Source organism: Chiloscyllium punctatum, chromosome 45, assembly GCF_047496795.1.
Source record: "Chiloscyllium punctatum isolate Juve2018m chromosome 45, sChiPun1.3, whole genome shotgun sequence".
Classification (NCBI taxonomy): domain Eukaryota; kingdom Metazoa; phylum Chordata; class Chondrichthyes; order Orectolobiformes; family Hemiscylliidae; genus Chiloscyllium; species Chiloscyllium punctatum.
In genome coordinates this window covers 62,165,650-62,187,336 of record NC_092783.1, presented here as the reverse complement: position 1 = coordinate 62,187,336, position 21,687 = coordinate 62,165,650, and the positions used below count along the sequence as shown (strand labels likewise).

General features: G+C 41.4%; 1 protein-coding gene across 2 annotated transcripts in view; it reads right to left on the bottom strand.

Moving 5' to 3' along the window:
• Positions 1–20,322, bottom strand: part of lrig2 (leucine-rich repeats and immunoglobulin-like domains 2) — a 71,646-nt gene extending 51,324 nt beyond the window's left edge. For both annotated transcript variants that reach the window (XM_072563909.1, XM_072563910.1), the window contains exon 1: positions 20,108–20,322. In XM_072563909.1, coding sequence (XP_072420010.1) covers positions 20,108–20,304 — 197 coding nt within the window. In that variant the 5' untranslated portion in view covers positions 20,305–20,322. The remainder of the gene's footprint in view (positions 1–20,107) is intronic.
• Positions 20,323–21,687: the final 1,365 nt, after the last annotated feature.

Sequence of the window (21,687 nt, the reverse complement as noted above, 5' to 3'; positions counted from 1 at the left end):
GCACAATGCATCACTGATTCTGTTAAAGCGGCCAGTCGAATAAACATTTAGTTCTTAGTGAGGCAGGTTTCCTTAGCTGTTCATCACAACATACAGAAAGAAATGAAGACCCAGGGAGCAACATTTCAACCAGCCTTCTCTGGGGAAGTAACAATGTACTGATGCATGTATATGTTAAAGAAGTTTCAATATACAGGAGTGCTGGATTTTCAAAAGCAGTAGATAATAAAAATTTTCTTCTTCAAAACAAAGTTTTTCTAGATGCTTTACTGCAGATTGCAAAGGAAAAAGGAGGCTGCTTTGGCAAATTTCAACTGTTTCCAATGGTTACTCCAGATGTCTAATTACTTCCTATTGACAATGAACAACTTCCTCCAACAAGCTTACATGATTACAATTACATTTGTATAAAACGCCTTAACAGAAACGCCTTAACAGCCACAGAATTGAACAAATTCATCGTGGAGAAATAGTAAATTAACACTATTTGGAATTCTAAATCTCTCGTTCACTAGCTGAAACGTCTACAATGAGACTAGATGGCCCGTTATGGTATCTTTATCTATAGAGGGTTAGTGACAGAAATAAAACAAGAGTTTTTTTGGAAATTAATCACACCTGAGACAGTCAACATGGTGGAAAAGAAGTTGTTTTAGAGCAAAAGTTTTACTTCAGTCAGCAATTTATTCACTGAAGCTAGCATAATAAGTCGACATATAATTTGAGTGTATCTGGCTGAATCTATGTGGACCCAAGGTCAATACCACCACACGCTAAAAATTGTTAGCGGCAACTAAAAGCTTTGAACAGTATTGCAACATTTCTGCATACTTTTACACCAAAGAACATTCTTGGGCAATTTTCCACATTGTTAGGTAGATGCCAGTGGTTGTAGGTTTATAGTGCCCTAATCAGCAGCTTTTCAAGGGCATTTAGTAATGGGAAATAAATGATGACTTTGTTAGTGTGACACAGATGAATTAATCAAAATTTGACAATGTTTTCTCCTTCAAGCATTGGCAAAACTATTTGAACGCTGTTTGAAGAGACAAGGTCAAGCATTGACAATTGCAGTGTTTCAATTCTGGGATAAGTAATTCTAATTAAGTTAGACAACTGGTGGGGGGAAAAAAAAAGAGAAAACAACACTGGGAATCATAATCAGATAGTTCCAGCTGAAAAACTGTCAACACCAGAGGCACGATGAACCAAACATCCACTACTGTATCGTATTCTCAATGTGCCTGCCACTATTGAAATAATCATCAATATCTGTCAAAAAGCTTTATTTTGTTGAATATGTAGAAATTTTTGTGCTACTTTATGTATTTGCTTTTAGAAAAAAGGCTCAGTATAACCAATGCTGAATGTACAGCACACCAAAAATTCAACAGGCGATTGCCTGAAACCATTTGCAGCTCACGGCAAGTACAAATCTGTTTGAGTAACATAAGGACACTTTGTGGAGGACTGCAATCCAACCCAAAGTACTTCTTACAAATAAACTGAGCTTTTAGCAGTGATGTGTGCAAACTTAGGACTGGTTCACATACTCGGAATCTTAGAATACCATTTGGCCCATCAATACCATTAGTCTCCTCCCCTGGACAAATCCCACTTTCCTGCTCAAATCATACCTTTTTTAAAATGTAGAAACACATTCAATAGCAGAAAATAGATCATGGACATTTTGTCAACAACTGTTTACAGAAAACAATTGAACATTCTAAGCATCATTGGGGCCTCACTGGGAGTACTGAGGAACATCCCCTTCTTATGCTGAAATCCATTGAGGAAGCAGTGGCATGGCATTTTGAAAGTCACAATACAATCAAACAGAATTAACACGAAAAACTAAGAAAGGAAAATGATGCCTGACTAATTTTAGAAGATGTAAAGAGAAGGGTGGTTAAAAAGGGGAAATGGTAAATGCAGTGAATATGAATTTTCACTATATTTGATAATGATTCCAGACTACACAGTTATCAACAGAATAATGTGTTTTTGTATATAAATCGTAAGCTAGCATGCTGGTATAGCAAGTAATTACAAAGATAAATGGGGTCTTAGTCTTTACTGCATGGAGAATGGGATATAGAAGGCGAGGTCTTGCTACCAATTGTACAATTGTGATCTTCAAGTTTAATTGGTTTGGAGCCAAACCAGAGAAGTTTCATTTGGTTGATTCCTGGAAGGAGGGGACTGCCTTTTGAGACAAGTTGAGCAGTTTGCAACTATAGTCACTGCTGTTTAAATAATGAAAGATGATTGTATTGAAAAATATCAGAATTGGAATGAATCTCAAAGAATAGATGGTGACAGGATGTTTCACCTTATGGAGGAATTGAGAGTTTCAGAACAAGGGACTATCAATTTAAAACAGATCTTCTAAAAAATTTGTTCGGAGATAGTGGGCTTTACCAGCTGCGTCAGCATTTATTGCCATCCCTAATTGGCCTGGAGAAAGTGGCGGCAAGTTGTCTTCATACACCGCTGCAGTCCATCTGGTGTAGGTAGACATGTACTACCTAGGGAGGGAGTTTCAGGATTTTGATACAGCAATGAAGCAATTGTGATTTATTTCCAGATGAGAATGGCGAGCGGCTTGGAGGGGAACTTGCAGGTGGTGGTTCCCAGACATTTGCTGCCCTTGTCCTTCCAGATTGCAATTGTCAAGGATTTGGAGGATGCTGTCTAATGAACCTTGAAGAACTGTAGTATGTCTTAGACACTGTTTGTCTGTAGTGGGAAGTGAATATTTAAAGATGTGATGTGCTCATGCAGTTACTTTGCCCCAGATGGTGTCAAACTTCCTGAGTGTTGCTGGAACTGAACTGGGGTCTTATAAACAGATGACAGGCACTGGAAGTCAAAAGGTTAGTTTATCGCTGCAGGATTCCTAGCCTCCTATCTGTTCTTATAGCCAGTGTATTTATATGGCTAGTCCAATAAGAATCGCAAACTGTGAGAATGACAATGTTGAACTCCAAAAGGACGCCAACAAATTAGAAGAGTGGGCGAATAGATGACAAGAGATGTGACAGTTGGGTGTACTTTGGACATTGAAAGATAACATATAGTAAGTGGAACAATTCTAAAAGGGGTGCAGTGCAGAGGGACCTGAGTTTATATGTGCACAGATCAATGAAGGTGACAGGACCAAGTAGCAAGAACAGTAAAGAGTATAGTGTCCTTTCATTCATTAACAGGGGCATAGAATGCAACAGCAAGGAGGTGATGTTGAACTTGTTTGCCCTCAGCTGGAGTACTGTCTACAGTTGTTGGCACTACATTAAACGAAACAAGTGAATGCACTGGAGAATGAAGAGATCAATTTACAAGAATGGTTCCAGCAGTGAGAAACTTTAGTTATGAAGATAGATTGAAGTAGGTGGGACTGTTTTTGGAGAGAAGGCAGTGATAGGAATTTGATAGAAGCTTTCATAATCATGAATGGACTGGACAGAGGGGGAGAGAAACTGTACCTACTGGCAAAAGGAACAAGAATATGAGGGAATAGACATAAAATGATGTGCAAAAGAATCAAGGGTGATGTTGGAAAAACCATTTTCACTTGGGGGTAGTCAGGGTCTGGAAGGTACTGTCTGGAAGTGTGATGGAGGAGAGTTCAATTGAGGAGGAGAAAGTGAGGTCGGCAGATGCTGGAGATCAGAGTTGAGAGTGTGTTGCTAGAAAAGCACAGCAGGTCAGGCAACATCCGAGCAGCAGGCGAATCAATGTTTCGGGCCGGAGCCCTTCATCAGGAATCTCCAAACGTTGATTCTCTTGCTACTCGGATGCTGCCTGATCTGCAAGTTCGATTCAGACATTCAAGAGGACACTGTGTGGTTATTTGGACAGTAGTAGTGTGCAAGGGATGGGGAAAAGCAGGAGATTAGCATTATGTAATGATAATATAAACAAAGCAAATAGGAGCAGGAATAGGCCATTTGGCCCTTTGAACCAAATCCAACATTTATTATGATCATGGCTGATCATCTAATTCAGTTTCCTGCTCCTGCTTTCTACTCATATTGGCTCTGTTGCATTACCTTGAATTTACTCGTGTCCTGTCATAACGTAATAATAGCTTCTATTACTTTTCCTATGACAGGTGTTAAAATAACTGGCCTGTAGTTTCCTGCTTTCTACCTCTCTTCTTTTTCAAATAATGGAGATACATTGACTGTCTTCTAATATAAAATGAACCTATCCCGAATCTGGTAAGTTTTGGAGAATTAAAGCAAACACATCAAGCATCTTATGGGCTGCTATTTTAAGACGAAATCCATTAGGACCTGGGGACTTGTCAATTTGCCTTTTCAACAACTTACTCAGTACTACTTTCCTGGTTATTTTGAATTGCCTCTGCACTTTCGATTCCTGATTTACAGTTATTTCCAGAATGTTACTCGTATTGTCTCTAGTGAAGACTGACTCAAAACGTTTGTTCAATTTGTTTGCCATCTCCTTCCCATCCATTACTAATTGGCAGATTCATTTTATATGGACGGACACTTACTTTGTTAACTTCTTTTAATTCATGTGAATACACTTTTCCTATGTATTCTTATATTTTTGACTAACTTCCTTTAGAACTTTTACTTTGGTTTTCTTTAATATTCAGTCCATTCTTCTGACCGGCCACCTATATTTGCACAATGATGTCTTTTTTTGGAGTCTTAATCTAAACTGCCAGCTGAATCTTGCTCGTTCTGCTTTCATGCCCTCATAATTGCTCATGTTTAAATTAAAATAGTAGTCTTGGACTCTCACTTTTCTCCCTTAAACAGTATGTAAACTTCAGAAATATTTTGATCATTGCTACCCAAGGGTGCTTTCACTATGAGGTCAGTAATTAAGCCTATCTCATTGGTCAAAACCCCCATTCTCTGGTTTGTGCTATAACATGTTGGTCTGAGAAACTGTCCTGAAAACATTCAATCAATTCCTCATCTCCACTGCTTTTACTCATCTCGTACATGGGACAAGTTTCCATCCAAATCACTCACCATCCTGATTTTAAAATATATTGTTGTTTGTTCAGTTTTACTGGATCAAAATCCTGGAAATCCCTCCCTGACAGCATTGAGAGCTCATCCATACCACATGTACTCAAAATCAACAGCTCACCACCTTCTCTAGTGCAACCAGGGAAGGGCAAGACATGACTATCATTGCCCATTTGCCATAAACAAACTTAAAAAGAATATTTCCCACATTTTGCCCCCTTGTTACCCCCAGTACTTCATCCAAGTGATGTCAAAATGAAATGAATTCCTTACATCAGAGACCAGAGGGGCTGGGCTATGAAATATGTTCAAGGTCAAGTCAGACAGGTCTTGATATACAAAGAAGCAGAAGGTTTAAAAGGAGGAAGATGGTAGTCAGTGAAATGGAGTTAAGACCAGGATTAGATCTGCCAATTTCTTATTTAATGGTTCAGCAGGTGCATTCAATCTAATTGCGTACTACTTATCTTACGTTCCATATTGAATTCCTCCAAGCACATAATTCTTTTGACATTGTGCTCTAATTTTGGACTTGAGCACAACACAAAAGTGCCTTCAGCTTACCATCAGCAGTCATGGCTATAAACTCAAATTCCCTCCCTAAACCTTTGTGCATCTATCTCACTCACACATTTTCTCGGTTTACTCAAGCTAACTGACCAAAGCAAATTATTGTGTCCTATTACCTCATGTATCAACTTTTGGATTCTAATGAACTTGCCAAGTGTAGATGATTTTTGTTACACGAAACGCACTACACTAATACAACTTGTTAGATGATTTGATATCACTACTGTATATGCTTAATTGTGAAGGAAGTACCTTTTTTTTAAAAATGGAGAGAAAACAGTTTAACTTATTGAAATCTTGCCAGAAACCCAAGCCCGAAGTTAACTTGTAGCAGGGCAAGCTACTTTACTTTCAAGCTAAAAATATCAAGACACACTCAAAAGCTGTTTACCAACAAGAGTTTACAAAGCACCATTACTAAAGTTAATACATAAATATGGTGCAATGCTACGGATAAAAACAGAGAGACATTCATATTCAATCTAAGTATTGTGTGCAATTCTGGTCTCCTTCCTATCAGAAAGATGTTGTGAAACTTGAAAGGGTTCAGAAAAGATTTACAAGAATGTTGCCAGGGTTGGAGGAGCTGAGTTACAGGGAGAGGCTGAATAGGCTGGGGCTGTTTTCCCTGGAGCGTCGGATGCTGAGGGATGACCTTATAGAGGTTTACAAAATTATGAGGGGCATGGATAGGGTAAATAGACAAAGTCTTTTCCCTGGAGTCCAGAACTAGAGGGCATAGGTTTAGGGTGAGAGGGGAAAGATATAAAAAAAGACCTACGGGGCAACCTTTTCACACAGAGGGTGGTACATGTATGGAATGAACTGCCAGAGGATGTGGTGGAGGCTGGTACAATTGCAACATTTAAGAGGCATTTGGATGGATATATGAATAGGAAGGGTTTGGAGGGATATGGGTCGGGTGCTGGCAGGTGGGACTAGATTGGGTTGGGATATCTGGTCGGCATGGACGGGTTGGACCAAAGGGTCTATTTCCATCTCTATGACTCTATTGCTGACACACACTGCTTTGCAAAATAACTGCAGCCTGATTTAGGATAACAAATACCTGCACATGTGTCGAGTGTGTGGTGCTGGAAAAAGCACAGCAGGTCAGGTAGTATCAGAGGAGCAGGAATATCCAAACTAGCTCAAAATAGTCCACAAACTAAGCACTCAACAACATGCAGGAACTGATTAGTTCCAGTCCCAATTTGAAAACAAAATCTAGATATTGTAATTAGAAGAAAGCCTCCCACATGCTTTAAGTGAGTTCAGGAAAGTTTCCTCGTGCAGTCTACAGAGGATCCTACTCAGGAAAGGGTTAAACTCGACTTATCCTTGGGAAATAGGGCAGGACAGGAGAATGTGAAGTGACTGGGAGGAGAAACGGGACATTTTGGGACCAGTGACCATAGTTCTATTAATTTTACAATATTTATGGAAAGGGACAAATTTGGTCCTCACATTCAAGTTCTAAACTTGGGCAAAGTGAATTTTGAAGGAATTAGACCGGAACCTACAGGGGTTTATTGGAATAATTTGTTGCAGGCATTGGGACCTCCAGCAAATGGGGTGCCTTTAAAAGCGCGATAGCTAGAGTTCAAGGTCTAAGTGTTCCTGTGAGTGTAAAAGGCAATGTTGACAGGAAAAAGGAAACCTGGAGAACAAGAGATTGAGGCTTTGACCAGAAAAATGGTGGTATGGCTCAGGTACAGGCTGCTGGGATCGAGGGAACCCCCAGAGGTATATAGGAGATACAGGAGTTTACTGAAGAAAGAAATTAGGAGGGCAAAAAGGGGGCATAAGATAACCTTGGCTGAGAAGATTAGGGTGACTCGAAAGAGGTTCTTCAAGTATATTAAAGAAAAAAAGAATAACTAGAGAGAGAAAAGAGGGCCCCTCAAGGACCAAAGTGGACATGTATGTGTGAAACTGCAGGAGATGGGAGAGGTCCTCAATGAATATTTTACCATGGAGAAAGACACGGGAACTTGGGGAAGTTAGTAGTCATATCTTGGGGACAGAACATATCACAGTAGAGTAGAGTGTTGGATATATTACAATGTATGGAGGTGTATAAATCTCCTGACCCTGACCAGATATATCCAAGAACACTGCAAGAGGTTAGAAAAGAAATTGCAGGGGCCCTGGCTGACATTTCTGCATCATTAGGCATGGGTGAGGTCCCAGTAGTGAAAGTTGTGCCCTTACTCAAGAAGGGCTGCAAAGAAAACCTCGGAGCTATGCTGCATATCTCTATGACTCTAAGTACTATAGACCAGTAAGCCTAACATCTGTGGTAGGTAAGTTATTTGAGAAAATTCTGAGATAAGATATACATGCTTTTGTAAAGACAGGCTTTGATTAGAAATAGTCAGCATGGCTTTGAGCATGGGAGATCATGCCTCACAAATTTGTTAAGAGTTCTTTGATGAAGTGACCAGGAAGGTTGATGAGGGCAGGGCAGTAAATGTAGTCGATATGAACTTCAGTAAGGCCTTTCATAAGGTTCTATGTGGTAGGCTGCTCTGGAAGGTGAGATTACATGGAATCCAAGGGGAGCTGGGAAATTAGATACACAATTGGCTTGATGGTAGGAAGCAAAGGGCAATAGTGGAAGGATGTCTGTCGGATTGGAGGCCTGCAACCAGTGGAGTGCCTCAGGGGTCAGTGCTGGGCCCATTGCTGTTTGTTTTCTATATCAATGATTTGGATGAGAATGTCCAAGACATGATTAATAAGTTTGCAGATGACACTAAATAGGCGGTATCGCATACAGTGAGGAAGGTTATCAAATTGTAACAAGACCTTGACCAGCTAGGGAAGTGGGCTGAGAAATGGCAAATGGCCACAAAAAGACATGACCCACTCTTACGAATATCCTTACATATGGATGAGGAAGAACACCACTTCGACTGGGACAACACATCTATCCTAGGACAAGCCAAACACAAACACGTATGAGAATTGCACGTTCTCCCCGTGTCTGCGTGGGTTTCCTCCCACAGTCCAAAGATGTGCAGGTCAGGTGAATTGGCCATGCTAAATTGCCCTCAGTGTTAGGTAAGGGGTAGATGTAGGGGAATGGGTGGGTTGCGCTTCGGCGGGGCGGTGTGGACTTGTTGGGCCGAAGGGCCTGTTTCCACACTGTAAGTAATCTAATCTAATCTAATCTAATCTAATTGCTAGAAGCATGGCATTCCTACCAGAACTCTATCTACAAACACATTGACTTGGATCCCATTTACATTGCCTGAGAAAAAGAACTGGAAATGACATCACCATAGGAAATGACATCATCACAAAGAAACCCGAACATATAAATAGAAAGCGGGCTACACCACCAGTACTTCATCCGGAGGCTCACTGAAGATGTTACATAGTATGTTGACGAAATGTCTGAAAACGAAGTTTCCAGCTCAACGAGCAAACCTACACCCAGAACATTAATGACCAATTGGCTCAGTACTAGCGCCCTTACTGAGCTCCCATACCGTCTTAGGTGGTCGTAAGAGCTATGCATTACGCAAAGAGCAGAAGAGGTCTCTCTAGTGCTCTTGCTAACATTTATTGCTCCTATCATCAATATTTCAGAGCTGTATGCCAGAGATTGCAGTGCACAAACTAACTTTTACAGTTCTCACATTGCAACAGGGACAATGCTTCAAAATATTTTATTGGCTGTGAAGCATTTGGAGGAAACAAAGAAAGACAGACCACTAACAAGTTCTCATGTTGCTGTTATAGCTCACATGTAATCTTTATAATTTTGTAGGTGACATACACTAATATTCATTGTCAAAAAGGCAAATTCAACTTGTAATGTACTTAGGTTACCTTTATTTTTAATAAGATAAAAACAATGACTGCAGATGCTGGAAACCAGATTGTGGATTAGAGGTGCTGGAAAAGCACAGCAGTTCAGGCAGCATTCGAGGTGTAGTAAAATCGACATTTCGAGCAAAAGCCCTTCATCAGGAATACAGGCAGAGAGCCTGAAGGGTGGACAGATAAATGAGAGGAAGGTGGGGGTGGGGAGAAAGTAACAGAGTACAATAGGTGAGTGGGGGAGGGGGGAGTTGAAATGTTGGGCCACAGGGCGGTGTGGTTGATTGGTGCGAGTGTCCCAGAAATGTTCCCTAAAGCGCTCTGCAAGGAGACGTCCAGTCTCCCCAATGTAGAGGAGACCGCATCAGGAGCAATGGCTACAATAAATGATATTGGTAGATGTGCAGGTAAAACTTTGATGGATGTGGAAGGCTCCTTTAGGAAATATCACCTCCAAACGGACCCCACCACCAGGGATATGTTTTCCTCCCCACCCCTTTCCACCTTCCGCAAAGACCGTTCCCTCCGTGACTACCTGGTCAGGTCCACGCCCCCCTACAACCCACCCTCCAATCCTGGCACCTTCCCCTGTAACCGCAGGAATTGCAAAACCTGTGCCACACCTCCATCCAAGGCCCTAAAGGCGCATTCCACATCCAAAGTTTTACCTGCACATCCACCAATATCATTTATTCTATCTGTTGCTCCCAATGCGTTCTCCTCTACATTGGGGAGACTGGACGCCTCCTCTCAGAGCGCTTTAGGGAACATCACCGCACCAATCAACCACACCGTCCTGTGGCCCAACATTTCAACTCCCCCTCCCACTCTGCCGAGGACATGGAGGTCCTGGGCATCCTTCACTGCCGCTCCCTCACCACCCGACGCCCAGAGGAAGAATGCCTCATCTTCCACCTCGGAACACTTCAACCCCAGGGCATCAATGTGGACTTCAACAGTTTCCTCATTTCCCCTTCCCCCACCTCACCCCAGTACCAAACTTCCAACTCAGCACTGTCCCCATGACTTGTCCTACCTGCCTATCTTCTTTTCCACCTATCCACTCCACCATCCTCCCTGACCTATCACCTTCATTTCCTCCCCCACTCACCTACTGTACTCTATGCTACTTTCTCCCCACCCCCACCCTCCTCTCAATTATCTCTCCACCCTTCAGACACTCTGCCTGTATTCCTTAAGGGTTTTTGCCCGAAACGCCGATTTTACTGCTCCTCGGATGCTGCCTGAACTGCTGTGCTTTTCCAGCACCTCTAATCCATAATTTATTTTTAACAAATTAAGACTCTATGAAAACATCATTCATTCTTCAGTCATCAATGTACTGGCCTGATTTGAGAATAAATTCTTCAAACAATATGCTTAGTATTTCACACACTGTGGATCATACTTTCAACCACTCCTCACTTTTTAGTGTATTGACAAACATCAACGCATTGAAAAGAGACCATAAAGTGCACTTCCCCACAATATTCAGCCACACCGGCAACAGAAGCCAAGTGAACAAAAGAAGGAAAGACCATTAGTTTTTAAAGGAGTAAAATCATATTGGGATAGAGCCTGACTTCTTCAGGTGTACTTGATGTAATAATACTCAAATGGATTGACAAAGCTCTTGATTTCTGATATTCAGTTTCCTTGCAACTCCCAAGGTAAACCTTCTAGATATGTTCAGGCCAATTGCTGGAACCTGTATTTAACCACAACCCCCATAATTACAAGGAGGCACAGGTTCAAGGTGAGAGGGGGAAAGGTTTAAGGGAGATGTGAGAGGGAAGTTTTTCATGCAGAGAGTAGTAAGAGCCTGGAACGCATTGCCAGAAGAGATGGTGGAAGTAGGTATGTTGGTGACAATTAAGAGGCTTCTGGATGGTTACATGAGTAGGGAGGGAATAGAAGGATACGGACTGAATAAGGGCAGAAGGCTTGTTTTTTCACTTTAGGGCACAATGATCAGCACAGGCTTGGAGGGCCAAAGAGCTTGTTCCTGTGTTATACTTCTCTTTGTATAATACTTGCAAAATATTACAGAATTTGGAAACAGTACTAAAATTCCGCAGTCATAAATTCTGACAGCAACACCATGGGAACTTAAATGTCTCCACTATAATAAAAACAGAATAAGAGGAAGACTGCTACACACCTTTCTATAAAACACTGACAATGAAACAAATACCACAATATACGGGCTGAGATGGTTCTTCAGCATTCCCATCGAAACTGCCCTTTAAGCCAGAAATCAGGCACCACGCCAGAGTTAATATTTCAGGTTGATCATTCATCAGAAATATCAACCCTGTTTCTTTCTCCACAGATACTGCTAAACCTGCTGAGTCTGCAAACTTCAGTGTGGAGAACAATATTCCAAGTGGAATATTTCCTAAATTGCTCATGATACAAAAAAAGATGAGAAAGAGCGTGGAAGAGGTTGTAAAGAGGTTTAAGCAGACATGGACAGGTAAAGTGAATGGGTTAGAGCATGGGCATGTGGAATAGAGTACGATAAAGTGTGAAGTTATCCACTTTGGTAGATAATAAAAGTAGCATGTAAAAATAGTGTAAAGTTAAGTATTGTTGGTTCCCAAAGGGACCTTGATGTCTCTATTCATGAGTCACTAAAGTTACCATGCCGGTAGGACAATCGATAAGGAAGGCACACAGTACGTTGGTCTTTGTTGCAAAGGAGCTTGAATATATGAGTAATAGCATCTTGCTGCAATGATATAGGGTCTTCGTGAGACCACGTATGGAGTGGTGTACAGTTTGGTCTGCTTATCTAAAGAAAGATCTATCTGCCATAGAGAGGGGTATATGTGGATGGGATGTTTCTCCTGGCTGTGATTTAGAACCAAGGGAGACAGTCTCAGAATAAGGGGAAGGTCATTTAAAAATCAGATGAGCAGAAACATTCTACTCAGACAGTGGGGAATCTTTGGCATTCTCCACCCCAGAGGTCTGTGGAAGCTCACTGAGCATGTTCAAGACAGAAAGGTAGATTTCTGGAGTTAATGCCATTAGGGATATGGACATAGCACAGGAAAGTGACATTGAGGTAGATGATCAATCATGATTGAAGTGAATGGTACAGTGGACTTGACCAGCTGCATGCTCTGAGTTTATGTTCCACTATTGCCAGCATTACTGTTTTTATTTCAGATGTTCAGCATTTAACTCTTGTGCAAGTTTGTGCCAGCTTTTCTTTATAAACTGTTGCACACAACTCTACTGCCACTGTTCAAAATATTTAACAGTTCTTTTATCCAACTATTTAATTCCCCAGTGAAAAAAGCCTAGTTCAACAATTTGTGGCCAAGAATTTCACATTCTAACTGCAACTCTTCCCTGTTGAATGAATTATTCCATAAGCTTGTCACTTCAATTTTTGTGATTCAATTTAATTTGTATTCTAATAAGCCATCTCATTAACCAGTCACAGTTTTTATTCACACTTTATAATCTTGGAGGCTGTCAGATTACACCAGAGTTTAGAAAAACAAAAAACTTACTTTATTGCAAGCCCAATTGTCAGAACCCAAGAAAATTCCCTTGTTTCAATCCACTCACCCATTCTACAATTAACAAAATGCCTCTTAATGTCTACCCCAACATTTGTGATCTATAATCATTAATTCACAACTCGGGTGTAGGCAACTACTCATCCAAAGTATTCTTCTTCAGATCATACTAAGTTCATATTGCACTATTTGACAGATTCTTTTTATAGCCCTACAAAAAGACTGGTTTGCTTCCTTCAAAGGTCACTTCAAGTGCACACTGTAAATCCCATTGAGTTTCATAGTTGAGATAATAAACCAAACACACCCAGCTTCCATTAACCTGACAGCTTCATGCCCTTTAAATTATGAGTTCAAAGTTCTTGACAGAAAGCTGCCAAGATCACAGATATCTGATGCAGAGCTATTAAAATTCACACCACAGAAGTCTTAATACTGCCTGATAACAATAAAGTCTACTTAGGCATTAAAACGGCACCGAAGAAAGCCTATCTGATGAAGTTATAGAGCCCTCAGATCAAGAGGTTTGAAATCAAACAATACCATGCAGCAATCCAGACAAAGTAGTCTGGAACTTGAACAGAACAACCAAAATAATAATCAAAATTCTGACATGACACTATCCAATAGAAGATGGCAATAAGCACAGCAGGTAAAACTCAAACAGCAAAATATTCCCAACACAGATTTAAAATAATGTGCAAAGCAATTAAATGCTTAACTTTTAAAAAGACTCACTGTCAAGACCAAGATTATTACCCATTTCTATTTGCCTGATATAGATATTCAATACATGTGGATGGCTTTGAGGTCAACTGGCTAAGAGACAGGAGTCAAATTTGGACTGGACCAGTCAAACATGAATGGCAGATGCACTCCTTTAAAAGGCCATTGGTTAACCAATTGTCTTTGTGAGATAATCAGATAGTTTAGTGAACACCTTCACAGTCGCCAGTTTTTTTATTTGTAGAGTTTAAAAACTAAATTCAATTCCTTTAAGTCATATAATATCGAGAGAGTTCATGTTTTCTTGACTATTTGCTCAGATATCTGGATTACAAAGTCAGAAATGTAACAATTACATTGTCATATCCAGTAGGTGGTAGCTTTGATTGTCAAGTCTTGTGAATAATTTGTAATGATTGACTGCTATATATAAAAGTGCTACTGCTGTTGAACAACATCTTAGCCTGCTGTATTTGCCACCACAATAAAAATTTAAAACATATCCCTCCATTTACAGAACTGTATCTGCCAATACAACAAATTAATCTACAAACATTTGCTGCCTGATGACATTTTCAAAGCTAAATTAATAATTGCAACAAAAATTAAAACTAAACCATTTTAATCTGCAATTAACAAAACAGGGGAAAAAAGCAGTCCATTTCAAATTAGCAAAAACAATGTTCGTATACACTGGTACTTCGAAACATGGAGTAGACAAGCTCCACTTACAGCCTTGGTTAATTTACATTAACTTCCACAGTTAATGCAGCAAATCATACAAGCAACAACTGCTCATATGGCTCTGAGAACTACAGGAGTAGAATGCAGAACAATATCAACGTTAGAATTAAAAAAATTTTTGAAAACCAGTGCCTGTGAAAAATGTAAGAACCTTCAGGAAAGAAAAACTTGCAATTCATTTACGTCTTTCAGGTCTTTGGTTGTAGAGTGCTTTAAAAGGTTCCCATTGAAAAGAAGACCCAATTGCAATGTCGGATCACAGCAGCTAAATTTTCAGAGCAAGCTCCCATAAACAGCAACATAACAATATTCAGTTCTTTTTGAAAAGTGAAATAAAAATAAATATTGGCTTCAGACATGCACTCTGCTTTGAATCAATTCTGTGGGGATCTTCACTGATAACCAGAGAAGACAATTCAGGCCTCAGTTTTCCAAAAAGCAGCAGCACATTTCGTGCAGTATTCCCTTCATACAGAACCGAAGAATGAACACAGCAACAAGAGCCACAACAAGGTCCCACTGTCTGCAATATGGCAGCCTTTTTGAACAAAGCAAGATCCTACAACAACAATGTGATAACAAGTTTGATAATCTGTTTTGGCTGAGGGCACCAAAAAGCTTGCCTGTTTTTCCAAGCTATGATTATGGGTTTTTTTTGCATCTGCCTGAGGGACTAGATGGCACTCTGAAGCATCAGTCTACATTTGTGCACTCAAGTATCTGGAGCAAGACTTGAACCCCACAACCTTCTTCCTCAGTAGAAACAGAGAGACACCACTGATCCATAGCTATTGAGATGGATGATAAAGCACACATATGACACAAATTGAATTTGTTGATTCTCCTGCTCCTTGGATGCTGCCTGACCTGCTGTACTTTTCCAGCACTCCACTCTCGACAAACTGAATTTGACTTGTTCTATAAAACTTAACATTCTTCACCTGATATCTTAGATGAAATTTTCTATTCATGCTGATAGCTTATTACTGTACAGAGAAACAGTTAACCAGTTTTGCAGTAAAACATTAGTACTGACATTCAGCTTTTCGAGTAGTTTGCTCCCACAACCCTGAAAACACAGTAGGGCTGGATAATTAGATTTCATTGGGTAGTGAAGTCTTCCTTCTATTGTATAGGAGTTGGTTAGACTGCACCTGGAGTACTGTGTACAGTTTTTGTCTGCTTATTTCAGGAAGCACATTATTGTCTGAGGGAGAACAATGACTTTTACCTAGGATGGCAGGACTGTCTTATTAAGAAAATGGGCAAATTTAGCCTTGTTTTTCCAGAATTTTGAAGAGTGAAAGATGTTCTCACTGGAACTTACTAAGTACTTATAGGGATACAGAGGGTGGATTCAGGCAAGACATTTTTCCTGGTTAGAGTGCCCAGAACTCGGAAGCACAATTTAAAAATAAAGGTGATACCACTTAGGTCCAAGACAAGGAAGGCTTATGCCCGAAACATTGATTCTCCTGCTCCTTGGATGATTTCCCAGGCACAAAGCCATGCTGACTATCCTTAAACAGTCCTTTCCTTTTCAAATACATGTAAATCCTGTGCCTCTGGATTCCCTCCAACAACTTGCCCAACACTGATGTCAGACTCACCAGTCTATGGTTCCCTGGCTTTTTCTTACCACCTTTCTTAGACAGTAGTACCACATTTGCAGGCACACCTGGTCAGGTCTTTGTGATTTATCCAGTTTTATGCATTTCAAGACATCTAGCAGCTCCACCTCAGTAATTTGAACATATTTCAAGATGTCACCATCTGTTTCCCCACATTCTACATCTTCCATGTCCATCTTCCTCCTTTAAAGATAGTAAAGTATCTGTCTCTTTGACAGAGCTTTTGGTTATACGGCCTGATAACTCCAAATTGAATCAATGTCAAATTTTGTCAGATAATATCGGTGTCTTACAATGTTAAAGCAGCTAAATAAATGAAATATTAGATTTAATATCCACCCAGTGCCACTTTGCTATTTTACAACACACCAGTACTCTTAAAAATTATGATTCCCCCTTCTGCCATCGCCAGCTTGCAGTCTTTCCTCCATTAGATTATTTTAGTAGACAGATCTGAACTGTTGACTGCACAAGTGGAAAAATTGTAGCCATTAACCATACTTCAAAAAACTAAAATAAAATCTTACTGAAGGGCTTCTCAGTACATCCGTGATAGAAAGCCATAGGCCTGCCCATTTCTGAAGGCTTAGGTGTCCACATTGAGACCACAACCTCTGCACATACTGCATTCTCCCAGCTGATATTTATCTCTAAAACATTAAAAATCTCATCATTAACCTATTCGCTTTCTGTTAATAGGAGCTCGCTGTGCCTAAATTAACTGCTGTGTTTCTTTTACCTTACAAAAGGATGCACCCTTCATAGGCATTTTGTTGGCTGTGAAGCATTTTGGGGCATCCTTAAATGATGAAAGAAGACAGATAAAAGCACAATTTTCCTTTTTAATCTACTGATACTTAAAAGTAATTCCATTTCAAACAGCAAGTATGTTCAGTGAGTAACTGCTGTACACTAGGAACTTCATGCAATCGATCTCTGCTCTGCACCAAGTTAGCCATTCATAACTACACCTGCTAAAACTTGCCTAATTAAACTTTACTGTTAGGACTGTGGGGTCAGAGAGAATTTGTTGCTAAACATTGTGGCTTACAGAAAGATATCAACATTAGCATATCATTAATTAAAACATGAAAGCTCCTTTATTCCCCAAACAATGCTTCCTGTAAGTTGCATGGCCATATAGACACCCAAAGATCCTTGCACAGTCTATACATAAGTCACTCTAAGTTAGCCGGGGAGATGGTGGTGTCATGGAATGCCATTGGACTAGTAATCCGGAGTCCCAGTCTAATATAATGGCAGATGGTGAAATGTGAATTCAATAAATATCTGCAATTAAAATGACAACCATGTAACTACTGTCATTGTTGTAAAAACCTAAAAGTCCATGAATGATCTTTAAGGAGAAAACCTGCTACACTTGTTGTTCTAGCCTACTTGTGACTCCAGACTCACATGTGACTGATTCTTGGAAGAAATTCAGAAATTCTGGACAGTTCTGAAAGTTCACTGGACTTGAAATGTTAACTCTGTTTTTCTCTCTATAGATGCTGCCAGTCCTGTTGAACTTCTCCAGCAAATTCTGTTTTTGTTTGTTTCACATCTCCATCATCCAGGATTCTTTGTTTTACATTAATGTGACTGACTTTTAATTGTCCTCTGAAGTAACTTAGCACGTCTTTCAGTTCAACAATAAATAGGAATAAGCAATAAATACTGGCTTAGCCAGTGACACTGGCATCCAAACAGAAGAAAAACACTTGCAAGGCTCTGCAAAAACATTTTAAGCAGTTGTACACATTATCACTTGGGTTAAAAATAAAGAATAGAGCAAAAACTGTGCTCTAGTAAAATTCAGCGAGCACCAGTCATCCTGCAGGCAACTCACAACTGACCACTCTTCATATGTGAGTTACAGGGCATTTAACTGTGGTGGGCATCATCCTAGATGCTGCTCACATTTAACTTTCATATTTTTACTTGGCAAGGGTACCAGATACTCATCATGAACATGAACGCAATCGGATTTTGCTTTTCCAGGTATATGCAATGTGTTGCTCTATTTTTGTTGAAACAAATTTTTGCACAGGACTGATTAAATGAAACGTGGAACCTTAAGACAGCATGAATGAATGGAATCAGAATTGAGGAAGTCGATAAAACAGGAAGTTATCAAATGAGATTAATCCACACCACAATCCAGTTTCCCTTTCGAGACTCTTACTTGGGGTTAAAACTTCCAATGTGTCAAACAAAAACCAACATTCATCAGTAAACTAGTTATTCTGAATACTATGAGTATTTTAATAAGAAACTCTGGGCAAAGTTGATCTCTGCAAAGAAAAGAATAGCCTATTCTTATTTGTGAACAATTTGGTTACCACATTTTTCTACATGTTAACAGTGAATGTACTTCAACATAAGGTCAAGATATGAAACACTCAGAAAAAAGCAGTTAACAATAAAGACGAATTTGTACCCACTCCACAACTAATCACAGAGCCTTAAAGTGTAGGAAGGCAATTTGTCATGTACCATAATTAAATTCCCCAACATTATGGAGAGGAATGCTGTCTTACAGAAACCTACACAAACTGATCAGAACAAACTTGGTACATTAGAGAATTAAAGGATCTTTGAAAGGACTAACCAATTAGTCTCACTCCTCTACAATTTCATCCCTTCAAGTATTTATCCAATTCCCTTTTTAAAGTTACTATTAAATCAGTTTCTATTAAATCTGCTTCCACTACCCTCTTAAGCAATCCACTCCAACTCATAACAATTAGAATCCATTTACTATACCCTCAAGGACCAAACTGCAACTTAACAGTGACAAGGGGCTGGGAAAGTATCAGGATGTGCTCATACACAGCCGGCATTGGGAGATCAAATCACCATCAGGGGAGTCAGCCAGATCATAAAATTTTACTAGGGCTGATATGCATCATGACAGCTGCTGGCTCGGATGGATTTGATTCACTGCAGAAACTGCAACTGGGAAATAAATAGGATTTATTTTTGATGGCAAGCAGTTCTGAGGGGGGTTGAATAATGGAAATGTAATTTTCATTATGGGGAGGCTACCTGGAAGTTCAATGTTTTGTGTCACAAAGTGTTAAACATTTCAGTTACAAATCTAAATGAACACAGCCACTAGCTTGCTGGTTAGAGGAGTGGGGTTGCAAATTCTATTTTTATCACAAGAGCTGTTAATCATTCTGGGGGAGGAGAAGAATATCAGACCAGTCTGGGGATGAGGGGGAAAGCCAGATCATTCTGGGGAATGCGGGGGGGGGGGGGGGGGTTACACATCAGATAATTCTAGGGGTATGGGGTGACATCAGATCATTCTGGGAAGGTGGAGGGGAATGTCAGGACCTCTGGGGGTTGGGGGAGGGAAATGTCAGGGTTTCTGGGGGGGGGGGGGGGAATGTCATGGTTTCTGGAGGGGGGGGCGGGGGAAAGAGGGAAATGTCAGGGCTTCGGGGGGGGGGGGGGGGGGGAAGGGTGGAATGCCAGGTCATTCTGGGTGATATCTTGCATCTCCTCAGAGGCACACCACTCCCCTTAAACACTGGAAACCGTACAAAGCTTGCAAAATAACAAGCAGCAAACCAGTGCAGCTTCTGGAAATGGGTAATGGAGAGAAAGTGCTTGGGGGGGGTCAAGCAGCGTCTGTGGTGAGACAGAGTTGGGGGGGCGTTAATGACCTTCCACTCCAGCCCTATCTGGCGAGAAAGGTCAAAACTGACACCTTAGGAGAGGAAGGCCGAGCGTTTTGATGAAGTTTGCAAATGGAGGTTTTTATTGGGGATGTAGGAACAATCAATGCAGATGCTGGAATCTGCACTCAACGCTCTCTCTCTCTCCCTAGCTGCTGTGATCTCCAGCAATTATTTATTTTTTTGTAAATGGGGATGTTCAGTAGTAATTACTGAGGGTGCAATAGTTACTGAGGGTGCAATAGTTACTGAGGGTGTAAGTGCCTGTCCTGCTCTGGGCTCAGGCTGATACATTGATACTCTCTGCGGTGTGTGCCGGGCCCTCCCGCGCCCCTGATTGCAGTTTCACGCCCGCCCGCCCGCCCGACACTCACAGTTGCTTGACCCAGACTGGAAGCTGTTGGGGAATCGCCGCCGCCCGCCGCCTGCTGCAATCCACCAGGCCGTCGTCGCAGAAGCATTGCGGGGGACAAGCCGAGGAAGAAGCTGCTTCTGCTGTTGTTGCTGCTGCTGCCAGGAGGAGAGCGGCCGCGAGTAACCAGGGAGCGAGCCGAGGCCCCGCCACCGCCATCTTAGAATCCCCCACCGACAAAAAACACAACAACCCCCCGCCCCCGGCCCCTACACATACCCTGCCCGCCCACCCCCCGCCGTATAACACCGCGGCTCCCCGCACTGACGCCTCCCGCTCTCCGCCGATGCCCAAAGACCCTCGGATCCGCCGCGGCTACCGCTGGCACAAAGCTCCCATTCACCGCGGCCTGCCCCTGTCCCGGCCCCGCCCACGGGGTGCCCGAACCGAGTCCCGCCTCCGCCCCGTCGCCATTGGCCGGCCTCGGACCTCCCATTGCGTAGCATCGACGCCAATCAAAGTTGCGGGCCCGCCCAATGGGGGTTTGATCCCACACTTGGATGGTGGTTGGCTGGGATCGACGTCAATCATTCGCAGAGCACCCGCCTTCTTAAAGGCCAAGGCCACGCTCGCAGGTGACAGCTCATCAAAGAGCAGTTCAGACCTGGAGCATGCAGCTTGCAGTTAAGCAGAGCCTTGAGAGTGGAGGTTCTTGGGTCACACTGGTAGTGTCCTTACCTCTGAGGCAGGAGACTCGGTTCAAGTCCCACCTGCTCCAGAGGCTTGTCATAATGTCTTTCTGAATAGGTTATGAAATATCTAAAGGACTTTCATAAGATCACACCTGGGACTATACTCTTAAAAAGTGAGAGGTGATCTCATTAAAGTGTATAGTATTCTTAAATGGGAAATGCCAAAGAGAATATTTCCCTTCATGGGAGCGTCTATGACCAGAGGGCATCGTCTTGGAAGGGTGCCAATTTAAGCCAGAGATTGAACATAGAATAGTACAGGTTCTTCAGCTCTTGATGCTGCACCGACCTGAGGAACCAATCTGAAGCCCATCTACACTACAGTATTCCATTTTCATCCATATGTCTATCCAATGACTATTCAATGTCCTTATTGGCATCGCATGTCAATACCGGGTCTCATTTGGGATCATTTAACGCTAACACCTAGCGGATGATAGCTACTTCTTCACTTCTCTGAAGGCTTTGACTTGGCAATGCAACAATTTTCAAGGCTGACCCTTTTTTAAGAGTTGATGCAAAGTTGCAGGATGGAAGCCAGGTTATATATGAACTTTCCATAATTGTTTACCAGCCCAAAGAAAGACCTAAGTTCCAGTACAGAGGTGGGAGTAGGGGCACCATTGATTGCACTCGCTTTAATTTCCAATGGTTGTGATTCAATCTTGTGAACTCTGTAGCCCAAGTAGGTTGCTTGGGGTGCCTGGAACACACAGCTTTTGCTTCTTAGGCCATAGGTCGGCCTTTGAGAAATGTTTAAGGACTATGTCCAAGTTCTCTGATTGTTACCACATGATCTAGATAAACGGTGACCTGGGGCAGACCTTGTAAAATGTTTTCTTCGTTCACT